The 23,084-nt window shown below is 37.0% G+C and overlaps 1 protein-coding gene across 1 annotated transcript; it reads right to left on the bottom strand.

Annotated features, from left to right (window-relative positions):
- Positions 1-20,378: 20,378 nt before the first annotated feature.
- On the bottom strand, positions 20,379-20,849 carry LOC145122198 (uncharacterized). The gene has a single exon (XM_079057841.1). The coding sequence runs from the start codon at positions 20,847-20,849 to the stop codon at positions 20,379-20,381; it is 471 nt and encodes a 156-aa protein (XP_078913967.1).
- Between the last annotated feature and the right edge of the window lie 2,235 nt (positions 20,850-23,084).

The raw sequence follows: 23,084 nt of genomic DNA on the forward strand, positions 1-23,084 counted from the left end.
TGGTTAACCGGCACACTAATTTGGGATTGACATTGGTAGTGAAGGGTGGCTCGATGTTTATCATAGATCAATGGAGCGTGTGTGGTTAACCGGCACATTGATTAGGTGATAGTAGCATTGAGTGCACCACGTAGATTCGTATGGTTATTCACACCTTGTTTGTGATCCTCGGCATCCCAGTCGCGAACTTGAAGGGCATAATCGAGATTAAACACGCCATTGGAAAGTTCAACGAATCTCAAAAGATCTAGGAGTTTCAATTCATTTAAAACTTAAATTTCTTTTTCGTTTTTCATGGTGGAAATTGGTAAATCGTCATTTACCTACCTTCAAATATTCTGCAACTAGATTACGGCATCCCTCTTCTAGGTTGTAGAGTATTGTGTTGGATCCTAGCCTTGATGTTTCATTTTGGGTGTTACATCAAGGATTCTTATCAACTGACTTGAATTTTCTCCCGTTTTTTAGATGTCTGAATCTAACAATGGTCTTCCTAAATCCATTGGAACAAGCTTTCCAAATGAAGATGGCGTTCCAAGATACGATCAAGGAAATGAGAGTCATGCTTCACTTCCTCCACCTCCTCCAATTTTTCTCCCTGACCCACAAGTTCAAAGGCTTGAAAAGTTCAAGCTCACTCAATCCCTATTGGCAAGTAAGCACGAAGATGGGAAACCTGTGTGTGCACACGTCTTAGAGATGAAGTCATGCATTGATAGGTTAAGGATGTTGGGTGTCGATATCTCAGAGATGTTGGCTGTTGACTGGGTTCTTCAGTCACTTCCTGATTCGTATAGTGAGTTCGTAAGAGAGTACTGTGTGATGGTTCACGACGTGACCCTCATTGATTTGACCTATTTGCTTATTGCTGCTGAATCGGTGATGATTTGGCGCACTAGTCAAGCAAACTTGATTGGTCAATCAAACTCCCATGCTTCATTGGACACTAGCTACATTGGAAGTCCAGAAAAGGCTGAGATTGTCCCTTGCTATGTACCAAAGGAGTCCATTTGCTTATACTGCCAAGAGAAGGGGCATTGGAGACGAAGCTGCCCTGTTTACCTGAGAGATCTAAGAGATAGGAGAGTCAAGACGTATGGCTCTACTTCAGGTAAAATCCATTAACTAACTCTATAAGTTCCTATTTTGGTTCTTAATACATGATGTGATAAGATTACATTTTGATGTTTTGCAGGATGGAAGAAAAAAAGGAAACTTAAGGAAGAAGCGTGCTGAATCTGATCACGAAGAAATGGATTTCGATCGCATGGATTCAAAGATCGGATTTTTGAGCTGCTACTTTAGAGTTAGGGTAGATTGCTAAGAAATATGTAATAGCATAGTTTTTCAGTTGAATTGCATTGTAAGGACAAATTTTTTCCGCAATAAAATAAATTTTGATTTTGTCTTATTTATTTATCCTTGCAATGGCATGTATGAAAAATTGATGTTTGAATGTTTCTTCTATTAGCAATAATGGATTTGATTCTTAATTGTGTTATTTGTGGAAATGTCGAGAATTTACCAAATAGGGAGAGTTTCTCATCACCCAAGTTTCAATTGGACAGAAACTTAGAATCATGCAACCTGCATTGTGTGATGAATGAGAAACTTCATATTTGAAAATTAGACTAATTCTTTGACAAAGTGTCAAGTGAAGGACTAAGAGATCGAGTACACTAGGTTGTGCGTCGATCAAGTCCACCACAAGAGTAATAAAGATATTCGTCACGATTTACTAAAGTTTAGTAAATATGGTTATACTTATAAGATTGAGTATAATTCTGAGTTGATTGAAAGAGTTTCAATCAATAGCAGAACGAATAAGAAGAATCTAGTAGACAGAAAGATAAAAGTTTCTCTATTCTAAGAAGAAGGGAGAGTAACTTTTATTGTGTTTTATGATAAGTCTTAATGATTAAGAACCATGTATCAATTGATCCTCTAAGTGAGTCTTAGTGCAATTGCATGTCTAAGAAGAGGAATCGAGAATTGTAGAAATGGTTAAATCAAGAAGTCCGTTCCAATATTAAGTCTTAGAGTCAAGATTGTGACATGAGTGACAAGTCTTAAGTAGGTTTGTAACACTTATCAAATGTAGAATAAGAAAGTTTCTTATTCTTGTACATTTGAAATTGGTAAGTTGTGATGTCTTGGATAAGACAAAGACCAACTAGGACCAATTGAGTAAGTTTTAAACTTGATAAGAAGCTACACTAACTCTTGAATATTTGTTTTGTCAATAAATGTTTCTTGACAAGAGAACCTTATATGTCAAGGAGTCAGTGGGAGTCTTAAATGTCTTGAAACATTTCAAGAACAAATTCAAGAATAAACCAATAGTTAATCACTAGCACACGACTTGAGGTTGGCAACCTATCGTGTTGACATATTTTTGTTTCTGTGCCATTCCAGATTGAGTTAACTATGTATGTGAGTTCTATGAGTTCTCATTTGAATGCATAAAGACAAGCACCTTGATCAATGGAAAGTACATTGATATGTAGGGGTGAGTTGCTAAACAACTTGGAAGACATGGTGGGCATTCGTGTTACCATAAGGCAAGAAATCAAGATTGAACAAGTTCAGTCCATATAAGTTTGGATTTGTCGCAAACCTTAGTTTTGACAAATTCGCATGGATAGGAACGCATACACTTTAAAATCTAAGTGTCATAAGGTTTCCCTCCTTCATGAAAATGGCTGTGAGGAAATGCTTTCACTAAGAGAGATTTTAGAAGATAGAAATTGTGAAAATTGTATTCTCAGATTCGATTATGATTACGGCATCCCTCTTCATAGTTCGAATTGTGAGATTTGGCAATTGGTCTGAACATCTGGGACTTAGTAACATAAGTTCTAAATTTGTTTAGACACACATGTAAGCTTTCTAAGGCAAAGGTGTATGAAGTTAAGAAGCTTAGACAAAGGCTTATCAAAGCATCAGGTATTAGAAATAAGTGTTATGCCAATAAGGAAATAATCATTGTCTTCTGGAAGTTCCATTGTTTTCTGAATACATGTCAAAGCTAGTGGGAGCATAAGTGTTATGCCAATAAGGAAATAATCATCATGTTATGGGAAGCATGATTATTATGGTAAGTATTGCAAGTTAGCAATATTAATTATAGAAAACAAGATTTATACTTTGCAAAGTCACAAAAGTTGAAAAGTTGTTTTGCTATAATTAAGGGAGAGAATATTATACTTCATTTCAAATCTAAAGGCTTAGATTGTGGAATTTTAATCAAATTTAGTCAAATATATATATGAATGTTGTGTTGGAATGGTTCAACATGAGGAAATTCTATATATGGAAAGGACAATTGCATTCTCAAAATTTGGTTATGATTACGGTATCCCTTTTCATAATCAAAATTGTTAGAACATGGCAATTAGAAATATTATAGCAGAAGACTGGTAAAGTATCACGTCTTCATGTGAGACATTATCAATCGTGTTCTATACATTTTGGGTATAGGATCGATTGCATATGCCATAATATTCGACCGTTCTAATTTTCCAAGTGTCTGGGGCATTAAGAGGGAAAAGGACTAGAACCAGGTTTGAATAAAATAATTAAACAAGTGTCAAAGGACGATCTGAGGTTCGCTAAGGATTTGTTGCTTGTGAGTAGTTGGAAGTATAGTATTGGATGGACCATGCTGACATTATTTTGAATAAATAAGATTCTATTTAGAATGAGTTGTCATATGGCAAATATGGAAATGTTTCCATATTGGGAGTTGGAAATTGAGAATTTATGTCTAGATTAGAAAATTTTATGCAAAAGGATGTTCAAAAATGAATGTACTTTGAGAGACATCACATCTATAGAATTGTTTGTAACAATTTCTGATAGAGACCTTGTAATTTCATTGGCCAAGTCTTGGTGACTTTTGTGCTATGACTTTGCGAAAGGATTGTTGCATAAAATGTTAGAATCTAACGTATTCTAGTAGTGGCAAGAACCTTGTGTTCTTACACTAACGATGAGGATTAGGAATTGTGAAATGAGCATCATTGAAAAAAATTTCAATTGATCTATTTCACAAAGCATGGACCATAGGAAACAAAGTGTGCATGCTTGGAGCATGGGACAATTGTTGTTGTAATTCAAGTAATGAGTTGATTATTCGAAACATTAAATGATAAATAATGAGTAATCAATATGGTGGTTAAATAGAAGTGTTTTATTTACTCTCACAAGTTTGGGGCCATATAGGATTAAGTATTATTGTTGTGTTTCAGTTTGCATGTTTTGACTTCCAGAATAACTGGGTTATTCGAACCTCCACAGTCGGTCATACGTTGGAAGTAGGTATGAAGGAAGACTGTCATGAATCTGTCTGTAGATTGTCTAAGTGTTTAGACATAGCACAAGTTTGCTGCAGAGTTCATGAGTGCTTTAATAAGATTAGAGTATTGGATCAAACCCACGCTCACTTGAATCACTTCATGGTTTTTATCATGAGTAATTGTGAGACGATAACATTGTATATTCTTGAAACCGAGACGCGTGAGTTGTTATTTGTTGGTTGGTTGCACATTGATAATAAGAAAATGCACCAGTAACTTGGTGTTATAAAACTTATTATTGTGTGTGATTCGATCAGTAAATGCAAGCGAGCATTTGAGTCGAAGTTTATCAATTACTTTTACCCAAAGTGGGATAAAAGCGATATCTGTGGGCCTCTCAATGAATTAGTGATGACACCCTAAGCGCTTGGCCAACCCGGGACTAAGTTGATGTGTTCAATTGTAGTCTGTTGTCAGTCGTCATAAATCGGAAGTCGGGAAATAGTATAGAAAGAATGATCAAAATTCATGTCTTGTGTCTATACGATATCTTGAGAATGGAGGAATATATGATCCATTATCTAAAGGACACGCGTATCTGATAAGATCAGAGTTGACAGCGGCTTTTGAAAGCTACGATTGTTGATCAGGTTCTGAAGTAATGCATAATAGTTATTAGACTTATCCAAGTGGGAGACTGTTGGATTATGAGCATGGTCCTTTTGGGTTGCCTTCACCATAGCAATATGTAGGATGAATTAAGGAGAGAAAGGTTTAATTATGATTTATTAATATATTATAAGAATAATATATTAAAGGAGAAATCATATTGTTTAATTAATATTAGTCAAGAATTAATTTTGTGACTAAAAGAGATTAATTAAACTTAGGGGACTGGAGTTGTAATTATAAGATAATTACAATTGGGCTATGGATCACCTAATAATATATAGGTTGGACGAATTCTATGGGAAGCCCATAAGGAATTCGTCCAAGTGATATGTTAAAGGAGCCAATGGGCTGCTTAGGGCCTAAGCAGTCAGATTAGGGTTTCCTAGTTGAAAACCCTAATAGCCTACATGTATATAAAGGCCCCTATGCCCCAAAAACGTGGCTAAGTGTTCCTTTAGGGTTTCCAGCCGTTTTTGGTGCCTCCTCTCTCCTCCCTCTTCATCCAAGTTGCTTAGTGGTGTTTGTGACTCCATTAGAGGTGCAACGCTTGAGGCACTAAGCTTTCTGAAGCCAAGGAATTGATTGTTATTGCTATATAACAATCAAAGGTTAGATCTAAACCCTATTTTATGTTAATATGATTAATTGTATGCTAGATCTAGGGTTCATAGCTTTGGATATTCAATTGCATGTTCATTAGACAAACTAGATCCAAAAGCTATTAGGGTTTGCATGTACACCATAGGAATGATGTATTGCTCAAAACCCATCAGTTACAATATTGGAGTATGACTCTAAGACTTGTTTTGGAACGAAGTATGACTCATCTTCTTCATTTAACCATTTCAACAATTCATGACTCCTCTTCTTAGCCATAAGAATGCACTAAGATGTCCCTAGAGGATGAATTGTGATATGGTCTCACAATCGTTAAGATGATCATAAAACATGATACTAAAGTACTCTCCCATCTTTTCAGATTTGAGAAACTTTTATCTTTCTGCCAAATTTGATTCTTCTCATTCGTTCGGCCATACATCGAAACTTTTCCAATGCTTCAGAATTATACTTAAACTTGTAAGTATAACCATATTTACTGAACTTCAGTAAATCATAACGAATAATCTTATCGAACTTTGTAGTGGACTTGACCAGTGCACAAGAATGTGTACTCGATCCCTTAGTCCTTCAATTGACTCACATATACATGTGAACAAGGAATTAGTCTTAATTTTCCAAAGATGAAAATTCTCATTCATCATACAATACAAGTTGCATGATTCCAAGTTTCTATCCAACTGAAACTTGGGTGATGAGAATATTTCCTTATTTGGTAAATTTAGACACTACCACAAATGAAAGAATCAAATCCATTTTCCACTATTCCTATTAACGGAATCATATAAACAACAATTTTTCACAAATGCCATTGTAAGGATACTTCAAATAAATAAAAAACGAAACTTTTTTTTATTTAAAACTTGCGGAAAAACTTATCCTTACAATGAAAATGCATATGAAAAACAATGTTGTTATCTATTCCTAAGCAATCTATCACAACTCTTAAGCAGCAGCTCAAAAATTTTATTCACCGAACCATGCGATCGAAATCCATCTTCGCGATCAGAAGCAGCTTACTCTTCTTTAACCTTCCTCTCTTTTATTTGATTCTTAAAACTTCAACATGTGACCCAGTCACATCATGTAATAAGAATCTCCAAATAGGAACTTAATAGTTTTAGATAGTGGACTTACCTGAAGTAGAGTCAAACTTTTTGACTTGACCAACCTTATGATCTTTCAGGTAAATAGGGCAGCTTTGCAACCAATGCCCCTTCCTTTATCAATATAAGCATATGGACTCTTTGGGAATGGTACACGAGACTGTCTCAGACTTAGCCTTTCTCTTTACCATTTGGTCAACCGAGTTGACTATGGCCGATCCCTTTCCATTGGGAAGAGAAAGTTTTTCTGGATTTTCAATGTTACCATTGTCAATTGACGATATTCTAGTGTATTCGAGATCCAGAGAGCATCATGAGGAGCATATGAGGGAGATCCTTGGAGTGTTGAGATCGGAGAGGCTTTATGCCAAATTCTCCAAGTGTGATTTCTGGTTACGAGAGGTCTAGTTCTTGGGATATCTCGTTAATCAGAATGGGATATTGGTCGATCCGGCCAAGATTGAGGCGGTCATGAGTTGGGAGGTGCCGAGATCCCCCACCGAGATCAGGAGTTTTCTGGGGTTGGACGGCTACTATCGGAGATTTATCAGAGATTTATCCAAGATTGTTGTCCCCCTCACCAAATTGACCCGGAAGGGCATTGCTTTTACTTGGGGTCCCGAGCAGCAGACCTCGTTTGAGACTCTTCGCTAGAGATTATGCGAAGCCCCGGTGTTAGCCCTTCCAGGGGGAATGGAGGATTTCGTGGTGTATTGTGATGCGTCTATAACGGGGTTGGGTGCGGTGCTTATGCAAAGAGGGCACGTGATAGCATACGCATCGAGGCAGCTGAAAGCTCATGAGACGAGGTATCCCACCCACGATTTGGAGTTGGGGGCAGTGGTGTTCGCCCTCAAGATATGGCGCCATTATTTGTATGGGGTTCGGTGTACCATATACACGGACCACAAGAGTTTGAAGTATCTGATGGATCAGCCCAACCTGAATATGCGCCAGAGGAGATGGTTGGATGTGGTAAAGGATTACGACTGTGAGATCCTGTACCACCCGGGCAAGGCTAACGTGGTAGCCGATGCTCTGAGCCGCAGGGCGGAGAGTGCCCCGATTCGATATATATGTATGAGGATGACGGTGATGACTCCGGTGTTGGATATCATTCGAGAGGCCCAGGCAGAGGCTGTGAGACCGGAGAACCACAAGAGAGAGCGGGTGATTGGGCAGGTATCCGAGTTTGTGACAGATAGCCGAGGGCTTATGACCTTTCATGGTCGGATTTGGGTGTCGTATACGGGTGGGGCATGTAGCACTTTGATGGAGGAGGCGCATAGATCGAGATTCTCGATCCATCCCGGGGCCACTAAGATGTATTTGGACCTGAAGAGAGACTACTGGTGGCCCTCTATGAAGAGGGATGTTGCATGGGTAGTAGAGAGGTGCTTGACCTGTCGTCGGGTTAAGGCCGAGCACCAGCGTCTGCATGGCAAATTGCAGCCATTAGAGGTTCCCCAGTGGAAGTGGTAACAAATTTCTATGGATTTTATCACCAAATTGCCGAGGACCGCGAGAGGTGTTGATGCAATTTGGGTGATTGTGGATCGGCTGAAAAAGAGCGCTCACTTCCTTGCTATTAGTGAGAGCTCTTCTGCAGAGAGGCTGGCAGAGATATATGTGAGGGAGGTGGTGTCGCGGCATGGAGTGCCGATCTCGATTGTGTCAATCAAGATGTATGTTTCACTTCCAGGTTCTGGAAGAAGTTCCATGAGGAGTTGGGTACGAGATTGCACTTTAGTACTACTTACCACCCACAAACGGATGGACAGAGTGAGCGGACGATTCAGACGCTCGAGGACATGCTTCGGGCATGTGTTATGGACTCCGGTGGAAGTTGGGATACATACCTACCTTTGGCTGAGTTTTCTTACAACAACAGCCACCATTCGAGTATAGGTATGCCTCCCTTTGAGCTTTTATATGGGAGGAGATGTCGAACTCCCATCTGTTGGGGAGAGGTAGGGCAGCGACTGATGGGTAGCACTGAGATAGTGCTTAAGACGACTAAGCAGATACATCAGGTCAGACAGAGGTTGCTGACAGCCCAGAGCCGCCAGAAGAGTTATGTGGATAGGCGGCGATCCGAGCTCGAGTTCCAGGTTGGAGATTTCGTACTCCTGAAGGTATCTCCTTGGAAAGCAGTGATCCGATTCAGTAAGAGGGGCAAGTTGGGGCCCCGATACATTGGTCTGTTTAGGGTAACCACGAGAGTGGGTAAGGTAGCATACCGTTTAGAGCTTCCTACGGAGTTGAGCCAGATCCATGATACCTTCCACGTATCCCAGTTGAGGAAGTGTATAGCCGATGAGACGGCAGTAGTGCCGCTAGAGGATATTCAGGTGGATGCGAGCCTGAATTACATTGAGAGGCCGATCGCGATCTTGGATCGGAAGATCAAGGTTCTGAGGAACAAGGAGGTGCCTCTTGTTCAGGTCCAGTGGCAACATCGGAGAGGGTCCGAGCTAACTTGGGAGCCGAAGACGGAGATGCAGGAGCAGCATTCAGAGTTGTTTGCAGAGTAAGACTTCGGGGGCGAAGTCTGATTCTAGTCGGGGAGAACTGTAACATCCGGATTTCCAGGTATCATAATTTAAATATTTTTTTTTTTGAGATGAGAAGAGGGACTCGATGAGTTGACGCCTAAACTCGTCGAGCAGGATCGCGACTGATGACTCAGATTAATGAATGGACTCGACGAGCCGGTGAGTCGACTCGACGAGTCCGCGCTGTGGACAGAAACCCTAAATCTTTGGGTCTGTGCCCTATTTAGGGGACCTTATGGCCTTGAGTGGCGGCCACACACACACTTGAGAGACCCTAACGAACCAGAGAGCATACAGAGTGAGGGAAGGAGCTAATTACATCACTATTAGTGCATTCTTGCAAGAAGGAAGGAGGGGATTCAAGCTAGGCTGATTGAGGAGCTCAGATCTACTATCACTTCATCAAAGGTTGCTGTTTGAGGTATGAATTCATGCCTATTTTCGTGTATATAGTAGATCTCATGAATCTAGGGTTTCTTTACCCCCTTTTTAGTTGGAATATGGAGCATGTGGTGTCCCTTTGAGGAATAGACATTAGATCTGGACCTTCAGAGGTCCAGAGAGTCCCAATCATCCAGCTTTATGCAGTCACATTGGAGTTTTGAGTCTAGGTTGTCATTTTAAGAGCTATTTCATCAAATAGAGCTTGATGTGTGGTGCATGGACATAAAGATTGAACCTTTACGTGACTTTTGGGTGCTAGAAGGCCAGATCTATAAGTTAGAGAAACAGATCTGACCTCAAAAGGTCGAATGAGTATTGTCATGGAGGAAACTCGCCAAGTCCATGAGAGAACTCGACGAATCGGATCGGGTTGCCCCGCGATTCGTGATCAGTGGTAACCCGTCGAGTGAAAGGTTAACTCGACGAGTCGAGTGAGGCCTTAGGAGGATTTAGAGGACACGCATGGACTCACCGAGTCACCAAAGTGCACTCGACGAGTCTGGTCAAAGTTGGACCGTTGACTGGAGTTGACTTCAGTTGACCTTGGGGGTTTGGTCAAACTGATTCAGGAGAGGCCATGGAGGGGTAGAATGGTCTTCTACCCATTCTTTAGAGATGAGAACATGAAGAGAGTATTGATTAGAGATATTATCATTTTGATAGGCGGAGGCTAGATCGGGGATATTGAGCACGAGAGTTTACTAGACATCATACGAGGCGAGTCTTCTCACTATACATTACCTAGAGTGGTATTTATGTGCAGACCGGAGGGTCTTATGTGTTATGTGTATGATTGAGATTATGTGCATTGTGTTATGTGTATGCTATGTGTTATATAGACCGGACCGGAGGGTCCAATGACTTACGAGGGCAGAGGGTCCTCGATTAGACTGGCCCGGAGGGTCCAACAATTTAGACCGGACTGGAGGTTCCAACGAGCTATAGGACTGGAGGGTCCCGCTGAGACACATCGATCGGAGGGTCGTACCGAGTTATAGCATCGAGTGGCGTATGTGTTGTATGTGGTATTTGGGGGAACTCAGTAAGCATTTATGCTTACCGTGTTAAGTGATATGTGTTTCAGGTAACAGCGAGGATCGCGGGAAGGCGCCGACATGATCTGTACACACTGATAGAGTATTATGTATTATATATTTGAGATTCTGGGATATGTTTTACTGAGATAACATTTGATACATTGAGTTTTGAGATTACTTTATGAGATATGTTATGTTTAAAAATGAAAAATTGTTTTGAAAATTCACGTCATTACAGAAGCCGCTTTGGAATATTTTCTAGAGATAATACCTATGATGTGATGGTTAGTTTTTAATGCTCTTGGGCTAGTCAAACATGTAACAAAGAATGAGTTATGAGAAACCTTACTTGGTTTCACACGTATACAAGTTGAGCTTTTTGGGAGTTCCGACGAATCAATAATGTCTGTAACTATATCAAGTTTGTTGTGCTTGTTGTGACAGACCAAGTTTTTTGAAATTTCTGGAGCACTCTAGAGAACAATGAAGCGTTCAAAAATGAACCTTATCCAAAATTCTCTCAACTTAACGACTCTATCAAACGAACATCCATAAGAAGGACTACGGGAGTACAAGGTTTTGACTAAAGGGAACATTCATCAATTTGTTTAATTGTATTTGTATATATAGTCTTATCTGTATTCGTAGGTTTAATAATAGATTTAAATACATTGTGATAAAAATTGTAATTTTTGTGTGGTTCAAAACAAGAGAAAGTTGTATTGCAAATACTAATTTGCTTACCCTTCGCCTATATTTTTTTTTCTTAAAAAATTTAATTTTACACATTTTTGGTTGTTCAAATTTCATCTAACAACCTTTCATTTTTATTTAAATGTTTTAACCACTTTTTTTTATATAAATATAGTTTTATATAATATATGAAAGTATTATTTATACAATATATAGGTTTTTAACTTCTTTAACAAATAAGAGTTAAGGTTTAAAAATGAATGTTAAGGGTTAAAAATAAAATTTGTATCAAATCATTAAAAATAAAAGTTAAGGGTCAAAAATAGAAATATATGGTAAGTATAGTAACTTTGTTTGGCCCATAGAGTCTTATATAAAAGTATCGGGGGTAAGTGATAAATATTAGGAGGTAAATTAAGTAATTTGGTATAACCTATAAAATTTTGAAAATGAAATAGGTAATTAAGTGAAGTATATGTGTGCTTTAAGGAGGGGGTATAAAGCGGTAAGTAAAGTAGGATCCTACTAATTTTTAAATTTATTTTGGTAATTTATCCACGGTGTGAAATTTTATTATACAAACTATATCATTTAAATTAACAATAAATTACATAAAATATTTCAATTCATTACACAAGATTCTCGATCATCCGTGTTAAGTTGTAATATGAAACTAAAGGATCTTTGACCTACCAGTAACAAGAGTTGATGGACAGTTTCTCCTCAACCTACTCAACCTAAGTTTGTGGTTCAAGTCCCATTTGGGACGAAAGGTGTATATTTTGTGTTGGTGATTTTAGTGTCACCATGTTATTTTATGTAATTGGATCTAACATGTGAGCTAAGGGGCTTCATAATTTGTACTCTAATATATGTACGGGTTTGTGCGGAGTGCACACATGTATAAAATCAAATTAGAAATCGGTTTGATGACATGTTTGGGGTCCGTGGGAAGCATCTCTGGGTCCAAGGTTTCCAAAGGGGCAGCACCCCTTTAGCAGGGTCTAGGGGCAGCGCCCCTAGCAGGGTCCAAGGGCCAAAGCCCCTGGCTGGAGTCGAGGGGCAGCGCCCCAAAAACTCTCCGAATTTTACATATGGGGATATAGTGGGAAATTCAAATTCTTGAGGGTGATTACGGTAAAACTAACGAAATTCTTTAGTTTTCGAAACCCTAAATACTCATTAGAATCCGGATTTCCCTGGCTTACTTCTAAAGCAACCCATGACGGCCAACCCTAAGAGGCAAAACCTAATCTCTTTTATTATAAATAAACGACTCTTCTCTTTGAGAAGGACACACAATCATTAGCTCACTTTTCTTCAAACAAACATAGAATCCTTCTAGCAATTTGACATACTTTCTTTGTGCCTAGATTCGTTAGTATCCTCTTGGATTATCTTAGGCTGAATTTTTTGCAACCCAGGGTAGAAATATCAGTTTGAAAAGTGTTCACACGATCCAAGACGTATCCAGATCTCCAATATAAACCCTATTTTCTCCAACATTTTGCGTTATTGTATTCGAATACTATACATATTTTGTGCATTCATGAATCTTATTTTAATTTTAGTTTTGAAGAAATAGGAACAATTTTTGATATTTTCAATTTGATTTTGACCATTATTTGTTCATTAATTTAAGATGGGAATAAGATCGTTTGGCCTAGGTACCGAAATAGGATTCAAGATAATCCCTTTATGGGGTTTAAGATATTACCCTTTTCGGGGTTGCAAAAGATACTTGTACCTTCTTGTCTGGTTTTATGGTGATGGCTCGTTAGAACTTGGCTTTGGATGGGATAAGAAGTGTGATATTCATACGAAAACATAGGGACATAATGTGTTTGGTGTGCTTTGTGTTATCCTTATATGGAATTGAAAGTTTAGCCATTAATTATGAGTATGAGTTTGGACTTTAACCTTTGAGTTGGGAGTTGAAAGCATATCCATAACACCTTTTGATTATGTTGATTTGATATTGTGAAATTGTTGAAGGTATTTTGGGAATACCTACTTTTAGAAATGCTTCTTTCATGTGTACGTTGGATTCTAACCTTTTAAATTAATGTTTTGAAACTATTTGTGGATGATTGCCATTAGGTTTTGATGAACTCTCTCATCCAAAGGCCTTAAAGAGTTAACTTCATTGGGGAATACTTGGTAGGCTTTCTAAACTTCAACATTTTTATACATGTATTCAGATCATGTCATTCCAAAGATATACTTTGATGAGCTTGGACATTTTAGAAGACATTTGGAATGTGTAATGTCTTCATTTAAGTTGTTATTGATAATTAATACTTCCTCGCAACACAACAAAAGTTGTTTAAATTTGAAATTTGGGACAAAGTTATGTACTATTGAACTTTTGGTGTTATCATTATATTTCATATTCACATCTTTGACTCTTGTTTTTCTTACTCGTGCTCTTCGACTTAACGTTTGTATCCTCCATCTTATAAATTGACAAACATATATGACTTTATGTATATTTTCCATATACATAATAGATTAATATCCATTCTCCATGGGTACCTATAAAAAACAAAGTTGATGGTAATAAAACAAAATAGTGTAAAAAATGTTTTAGGAATATAATACCCATTACATCCTTCTAAATAGTCAAAGACTCTGTTGTTTAACCCATAATTTGCTTTGTTGTTCCATAAATACATGATCCAACATGCAAATAAAATGCAGACAAACATCCTCGTCCGATATTTTGTAAGAACTTTATAGTAAACAACACAAGTAAACTTTGGCCTAGCAGTAAGGAGTGCCTCTCTCGAATGAAAGGTAATGGGTTCAAGTCTCAGTAGGAGACATATGTGGTATTTATGAGTAATTTAGTTTGTCGGTTAAACAAAATCATTAATATACAACATATCATAATGGGTTTTAGCACCAAGTAGCAAGTCCTATATCACTATTAAGTTGCCATCTACCAACGTAACACTCAAAAACTATAATCAAGAGATAAGACGAAGGTCATCACGTCTAAAATACAAAATATATCCTCCAACTTGAAACAAAAACACACCATCATCATGGTCGCAATGGATCATTAAAATAAGTATTGCATGGATAAGCAACAGGTCCCTATATGTATTTCAAAGATCTAACCACCACATAAAACATGAACTTCTAATTAGGGTCGTACATGAAGGAAGATGAGACAACCTCTCCCTTATTTTGTCCATTAAGTTCACTTTGTCCTTGATGGTTAATAAAGACCGGTAATAACCCGAATTCAAATGACATTTTATAAAAAATAACCACATATCGAATAATTTCCGAAAATATATATTGTGCACTTGTACATATACATATATAGTTACATTACACCTGCTTGAATAATATCAAACACCCGCGGTCATGAACAGGTACAAGTGTTCACAATTTACGTTGATGAGAGTTCACTTAATAATTATGATTGTTAAATATACTTAAGGATATCAATTACTTACTTGTTAGAAGAGTATATTTGTCATCCGATGATCAACATGCACAAAAAATAGGATGATCTTCACTTGTTTTTCTCAAACGAAAATGCGTTTTGCATGTGGGGGACCTTTTGGAACTTTTATCTTACACTCACAATTTTTGGAGTTGTTTCAACGTGGGATTTAAGCGGTCATTTAGTTAAATCGGAGAAAAGAAAGATTAGACCAAAACATAAAAACCCAATATACCATCATTTCACTAAATAACCCCAATTTCATTTATTACTCTAATAATTTAATAGGAGCAAAAGAAGATGCGGCCAAACTCCAAAGACGCAATGGGGATTCGAATTCTTATACATCATATCCCATCTACTAGTAGTAACTATATCCAATGTGGGATGCGTAAGTGCATTTCAACCCACAATTGTTTATCCCACATCGCTCAGATAAGTAAAGTGAAGAGGTAAACAGCATCAATAAATAGCAGTCCCGCTATCAGAATCCATTTAACTGATTTCCTTCAAACCTTTAGAATTTTTCCTCTTCCCACTTTTGATTTTGGTCTTCATCTTTACATGCTACTAGAGTTTGGAACACAAGATGAGCTACAGTTTCCAGTTTATCTTGAATGATGTGTATTATTATGTGTGTTACTTTTTTTAATTAACATAGCGAAATTCATCAGAGTTTTACTCGTTTGTTTGTATGTAAATAAAGATATCATATGTTCAGTTATAGCGAAATTCAAGGATCGATTGATATTCTTTAATTCTATAAATCTTATTCAATTATATATTATAGAGAACTTTTTTTTCTTTTTTTTTAATTATTGTATATTCAGCTTTATTTGCAATCTGAATCAGCTTCACAACACCCTTTTTGTTGTTAGCAGCTCACCAAAACTACAGAATCTACAATCCTTTTGCAGGTGGTAAAACTTGAAGAATGCTAAATGTTTATTTGTTTTGCATTGTTTTGATTTTGGATGCTAACTATCTTTATCTTTTTATTTTTGAGGAGTCTGAAATAGATGGGAGGCTAGCTTTAAATCTTCTAAAGCCACCAGCGGCTTGGATCGCACATGCTCAGTCATTTGCAAAAGGTGTGATGCTTTCTATATAAGGATCAAGATCACCTATCATGTCATATATAAAGCTTTTGCTGGATTGTTTGCCTTCTCTTGAGAGAGTGACCATCAAGGCAAGTGGAGCCTGTGATGCTGATCAGACGATTGAAATTGCTAAAGGAGGTGACATAGTTCACATGGGTTCATGCATGTGGATCCCACAATGTGAGACTTAGTACATAACGAAGGAAGGTTGTAATACATGGAAATCTTGTTAATAAATTAATGGGTCCAAAAGTTAATAAAACTGACATTCTATCCATGGTTATGTAATTTTCTGATGCATGGATCTTTACTCATCACTGCACAAAGAAGGTGTTAAAAAAATATGTTTGAGTATACAAACTTAACATTCTTTGTTCTTGCTAGGTTAAAAAGTAAGTTTATTTATTGTTGATTTGGTTATTTATTGTGTTGTGGGTAGTTTGTGTATTATGGTTGATTCTTGTGGGTTGCGATGTACTTTCTTCGTTTTGTGCTCGGGTTGACATGCGGGTTGAAATCCGTTTACCCGTGTATTTAAAGGTGTAGTTGGTTCGTTTGCAGCTGGAATCGATTCATTTTCTCTCAACACTCTATCAGATGTTTATTCTCTCATTCTCTCTTTTCCCAGTATAGAATTAGTGTTTCGTGTTTCATTGTTGTTCTTGATTCTACTTGTAGACTAGGTTGAGTGATAAACAAAGAGTAGATTATGTTTATTGTAGTGAGGTTTTATATGTAAGTATGTTGAAAACCATATGTCTGTTTATCTTCAAATGATATAATGGATGATGATGTTGGGTGATCGCATGTCTATCTTCAAAATCAATTATAACTTTTGTTTGAAAAAAAAAACATTACAGTGGCTTTTCTGAGTTGATACATGATATAGTAGAGATTTAAGAAAAAAAAACTTACAATATGCCACTACTTTTATAGTATGAAATTAACCAAACTGATATTTCTCAGGGCATTTCTTGCAAAAGGAAATTGAAAAAACTCCAATTCTATAGTTATATGTGTACATTCAGTTACAGTAGCATAATTATCGTATTCATGATATCAACGATGTATGAAAAAAACATAAATTAATGAATGTACTATTCCAGTTCCATATGCAAAAGGGCAAAATGAAAAAAATATAAAAAAGTTTAGATGGTGAAACTTGTTGGAAATCAGGCCCTCACTCACTCTTTGAACACCTATCAAAACAACAAGTTTGTATATATATTACTTTCAAAAAAAAAAAAAAAACTGATTACCAACTCCTAAATACATTTGCTAGTGCTACCTATTTATAACAAGCAAAACAATAATAACACATTCTCATAAACACCCCACGTTTTCCTTCTAAGTAGCAACAAACTCCACTGTTCACTTTCAAGTCCAACAAATTCGGTCAACTCCAGACCAAGTCATAAACATGCAGAATATTGATGACCCGCGCAAATGACCCATACCCGACTTGACCCGTACTCTATCCGAACCATGGAACCATCAAGATTAACCCAACAAAACTAACCAAGTTGAAGATGTGTGAACTCTTTAGCAGTATTGCAAAATAATGATTGTTTAATGTAAATATATTTATCATCTGAGCTTAAGATTTCCATGGGTAAGAAACTTCACCTTTTCTTTCACTTAATTTTCAGTTGAAAAGTATTTTTTTTTTCTTTACAAATGTAGCCAGAATTACCAACAAGTAGGTTTGCGTGATACTGGACATATCAATTAAGTGAATCTCTTCTTGTTGTGCTTCTTGCTGCATTGGAAAAAAGTTTTCAGAGAGACGTTGGTAAGGATGCCCTTGGATAGCTGTGGTAAATAATGCTTGTATATTTAGTTTCTAATTTATCTAAGTTACGCACTACAATATTTTTTTGTTATACATGCACTACTATACATAACACTACGAAAAATTTGATGGTATGCATTGGGTTCCATTTTCATATGTTGAACATGCCGTTAAAGTTTGTGCACTAGCTCCTAACTTGCCCAATTTGCTGCAAACACCATCCTAGCTCCGATAAACGCTCTTTCCCGCCTTGGCATGGAAGTGGTCTCAAACATGCTCCCAAAAGCTTTCAAAGATTGGTGGTTGGCTTTACGTTCATATACAAATATAAATATCCAGGATCACTATAATGCCGCTTCCTTGTCTTTGGAAAAGGGGTTGGTGTTGAATTGTTGAGCCTTATAACATATTCATTAACCTACCGATGGGTGAATCGAAATGTAGGCATTGTCGAGGTGTTATGTTTAATGCAAACAAACCTGTGGTTGAATGTAAATTTGGTGTGTTTGGGGTGTTTCGACTGTTTAGGTTTTACTCCATGGTTTTATTTAAATTGAAGGAGAACAAATTATAGAGTGTACAAAAATAAAGAAAGGCTATAATGTGGAATATGGATAATAGTTGGTTAGTATTATAGGTAAAACCGTAAAACTGAAAATCCGGTTGTCATCCTTCTTTATTGACCAGCCCTTACTAATCGTCTGAAGGTATCATCTAGTTGCTTGTATGTATTGGTTGGGGTCTCAAATATGTTCTTCGACCAAATAAATCATAATCCATTACCTTTATTTGCAATGCTCTTCAAGATTTTGTGTGTGGGTTAATTAAGCCTTACAGACACGGCTGTTGTATTATGGCTCAGGTATTACACATGTTTTTACTATATTTAAATCCACTACGGTAGCTAGATCATGATGCAAGTACGGGAACGATATATATGTAGGTTATTTCAAATGAAATAGGATTTTGCAGGTCTTGGTGAAACATAAGTAATTAGATCCAAATGTTTATTCATAATTCTAGTAGAATAGGAGGACATGTGTTGTGGGATTATCTAGGCCAGTTCTCGATTTATGTATGTGATTCTGGATGAAGCTTCTAAGTTTGGAAATTAGAAGAGTTTTTGGCAAAAATGGATTGAATATAGAAACCTTTGTAAAAATGGGTTGATTTTTATTTCATTTGCAAAAATGGGTTCTTTTTTGTGCCCCACATAAAAACCAACAAATCAATAGACAAATTTACATTTTGGCTACTTTAACTTTCATAATAACCCCACAACTCATGTGTTATATTTATTTTATATCTTTTTTTATAAAAAAAAAATATTTTTTTGCTTTTTTACAACAAATGTTAATTTGTATATATTTAAAACATATAATTGAAATATGACTATTATGTTATTGCGATTTACATCATTAGAAAATTTCAATAAACACATTCTAGTTGATACCAATATCGAATATATTACATGCTACGAAATTACGAAATTACAAGATAAGTAAACACACAACTACAAAAGAAATTAAACATGAATTACAAACTAAATTAAACATAAAATTACAAGAATAATAACAACAGTTACATGGTTCACATCGCATTGAATCTTGATTGAGAATTTGAACAATTTCTCCTATTATGACCAGTTTGATGGCACAGTCCACATTTACGAGGTTCATCAAGATGGCGAACATCCATCTCGTTACGAAATCGATTTGCATGCCTCCGACCTCGACTGACAACACATTTTTAGTTATCTGTTTGAATACTCTAATCAACCTCTAACCAATAATCAACATGAGGAAGTGGTGAAAACCCACCATTATATTTTTGCTTGTACGTTACAGTTGTGTAAACAGAATTGATAATGGAAAAGGGGTTATCCCCTCTAAAACGACAAACTGCAAGAGCATGTGAACAAGGGAATCTTTCCATTTGCGACTTACCACATGTGCATGTACGTTGATAATAACTGACAATGTGGGTATTTCCTCCGTTTTCATTTGTTAGTAACTTGGTCAAAATTCTATAGACACCTTCATTAAAGTTGAACTCAGTTAAAGTATGACTTTGTACAGAAGTGTCACGTTTACGAAAGAGACGCCACATATGTGCTGGTAGAGGTGTATTGCAATTCAATGCAGCATCACTATGTTTTCTAAAAAGTTACACAATTCTATTGAATGTAAGATCAATACATGCCGTAATAGGTAGTTGTCTTGCTCCTCGTAGCGCGTTATTCATACTCTCAGATATACTTATCATTAACGACCCCATCGACAATTTTCATCATAAAAAAGACACCATTGACTTTTATCAATTTGGTCTAAATACTGTCAGGCTTCAAGATTGATTGCTTTGATTTTTTCTTATACTTCAAAAACTTTCTTTTTTGTGTGGTGCTTCCAATATCCCAACAAAATGATTTAAGCCTCACGTTCATGTACTTTTTCATGCGATTGCTTCTGATGTGTCGAAGAAAAAATCGATGGTATCCCAATGGCTCTTTCCATTCCTCTAGATTTGTCATTGCATAAATTATTCTATGATGTCTGTCTGAAATAACACACAGTTCTTTGTCCTGAGCCACAAAATGTCTGAACTGATCATCCAAAACAACTCCTATTGTGTGTAGTTTCCTCATCAACAATGGCATACGAAACTGGTAATATATTATTGTTGACATCTTTTGTAATAGCAATAAGCATTTTACCCTTGTACGAACCTCTCAAATGACAAGCATTAATGGAAATAACAGGTCGACATAGATGAGGTGCATTAATTGTAGGTCCAAAAGACCAAAAAATATACTTAAATGTTGCCACATGTGATGAGCCATTTGGATTATGAAACCATTTCACAACGATATTAGGATTTGAAGTTTGCAAAGTTGCAATGTACTTGGGTAACTCTGCAAAGTTACTTTCCCAAGTTCCATAATCTATGGCTTTTCTCCTACCATGCCATGCCTTCCAATAAGAAACATCAACATTTAGAATAATTTTAATACCTTCCTGTATATGTTTCAGTGGATAAGCAGTGTCTTTTTCAATTGAGTGGATGCTGTAGAAGGCCATGGTTGGGGAGTTTTAGAATTTTGTTGTCATTTCCTGTACAAGATCTGAAACTATTGTGTGAATCCACCCAACGTGTAATCTTCCACATATGATGGTTTTTCTTTTTCATTGCATGAACATACCATGCATACTACAGTGTATATGGGTCAATATTAGAACTTCCTTCGTCACCACCAAGAGTTTTACACTTTGCTATCCAAAAATACTTTTACTTTTGCAAACCTTAAACTCTCAATTTTGGTTGATTGAACAAAGTCTTATTGCCTTTTTTACCTGATCCTTATTTTCCAACAACATTCCTAATCTTATTTTGTTTTCAGATTCATTCCAAAAATCTAAATGAACTTTGTCTTAGAATATCTACTATGTCCTCGTTTCCTTCGTCTCCAATATCGTTCATAAAGTCCATAATTGGCCTTTTACTCACAATCAGAGTTTCATTCACATTATCGCCAGACTCATCCCCAACATCACTTAATAATTCACTAACATTATCTTAACTAAATTGGGAATTGGGTTCATCAAATCCAATGTCATTATTGTTAGTATATATATTATTAGCCCGCTTGTTTATGGGCCCTTTTTATGTCTTTAGCCCATTAGGGTTTCTGTCTAGCTAGTATTTATATCCGTTTTATTCCTTGTAGTATTTATGCTTTTCCCTGAGAACCCTTGTAAATTCTCTTTGTTATAATCATATGACAATGTTATCATGGTATCAGAGCAGAGGTTTGATACATTGTTAGAAGTCTTTGTACCAATCATCTGTGGCGCGGATCGAACTGTAGCATGTCGTTTTCGTTCATTATCACTGGTATTCGTTTTTTTTATGTGTTGATTTGTTGCTACTATTGATTCGTTGCTACTGTTGGTTCGTTGCTACTGGTTGTTCGTTGTTGCTGTTGGTTCATAATTGTTGTTGATTCGTTATTCAAGTGATTGCTTCCGTTGGTTTGTTACTCCTTTCATTCTCAGATTGTAATGTTGTCATTGTGGTTATTCATTCACTATCAACATGACTGGAAAGGATGATTCCCTTCAGTCAATCAGTACTCGTTTGGATGGAAAGAATTATACGTATTGGAGTTACGTTATGAAGAACTTCCTTCGTGGGAAGAATATATGGGGCTATGTCACTGGGACTAAAGCCAAACCCTCAGTGCCTCAAACTGAGAATTATGATATGTTGCTTGATGCTTGGGAGACTGATAACTCCAAGGTTATTACTTGGATCAATAACTATGTTACTCAGTCCATTGGTATGCAGTTGGCTAAGTATGACATAGGAAAGGAAGTTTGGAATCACTTGGAGAGACTGTATACTCAGTCCAATTTTGCTAAACAATACCAGTTAGAATATGATATTCGTGACCTTCAACAGAATGACCAGAGCATTCAAGATTTCTATGCTGCTATGTCTGATCTCTGGGATCAATTGGCTCTTACTGAATCTAAAGAGTTAAAAGATTTTGAGCCTTACATTGCTAGGAAGGAAGAACAACGATTGGTTCAGTTCTTGATGGCCTTGCGTTCTAATTTTGAAGGTCTTCGTGGAAAAATTCTTCATCGCTCTCCTCTTCCTTCAGTTGATTCAGTTGTCCATGAGTTAATTGTAGAAGAGACTCGTATCAAGTCCCATGCAGATAGAGGGTTTAAAGCAACCTCTACTCCTACTCCCGCTCCTGCTGTGCTTGCTGTCTCCTCCAGTCAATCTCGACAAACTTCAAGAGTCGCTTATGATGAGTATGCATTCTGCAAACAGAAGAATCATTGGAAAGCTCAGTGTCCATTGTTAGTCAACAAGGGTAAATCCGGTCAACCTCAGTCAGGGCAACAAAATAGGTCTGGTCAACAGAAGTTTCAGTCGCGTTCCTCTGGTACTCCTCCATGGACCCCTCGTCCTCCACAGTTTGCTGCTGCTGCTGTTCCACCAGTTTTCACAGAATTTGTTGGACATATGCCACCATCTGCATTGGATCCCAAGGTGTTTGAGAGCTTTAGACAGTATTTGGCTTCTAATCCCACTTCCATGTCTGCATCTATGTCTCATTCTGGTCCTTCTTTATCTGGCACTTTAGTTATTCCCTCGTCTTTGTGGATTTTAGATTCTGGTGCAACCCATCATATGACTCCTCATTTGTCATCATTTACTTCTTTGTCGCAAGTGTCATCTATTTCTGTTAAGTCTGCTAGTGATACATCTATGCTAGTTGAGGGTGTTGGGTCTGTCTCTGT

This window comes from Lactuca virosa, chromosome 1 (assembly GCF_052849685.1).
Source record: "Lactuca virosa cultivar CGN04683 chromosome 1, Lactuca_virosa_CGN04683_v6, whole genome shotgun sequence".
Lineage (NCBI taxonomy): Eukaryota > Viridiplantae > Streptophyta > Magnoliopsida > Asterales > Asteraceae > Lactuca > Lactuca virosa.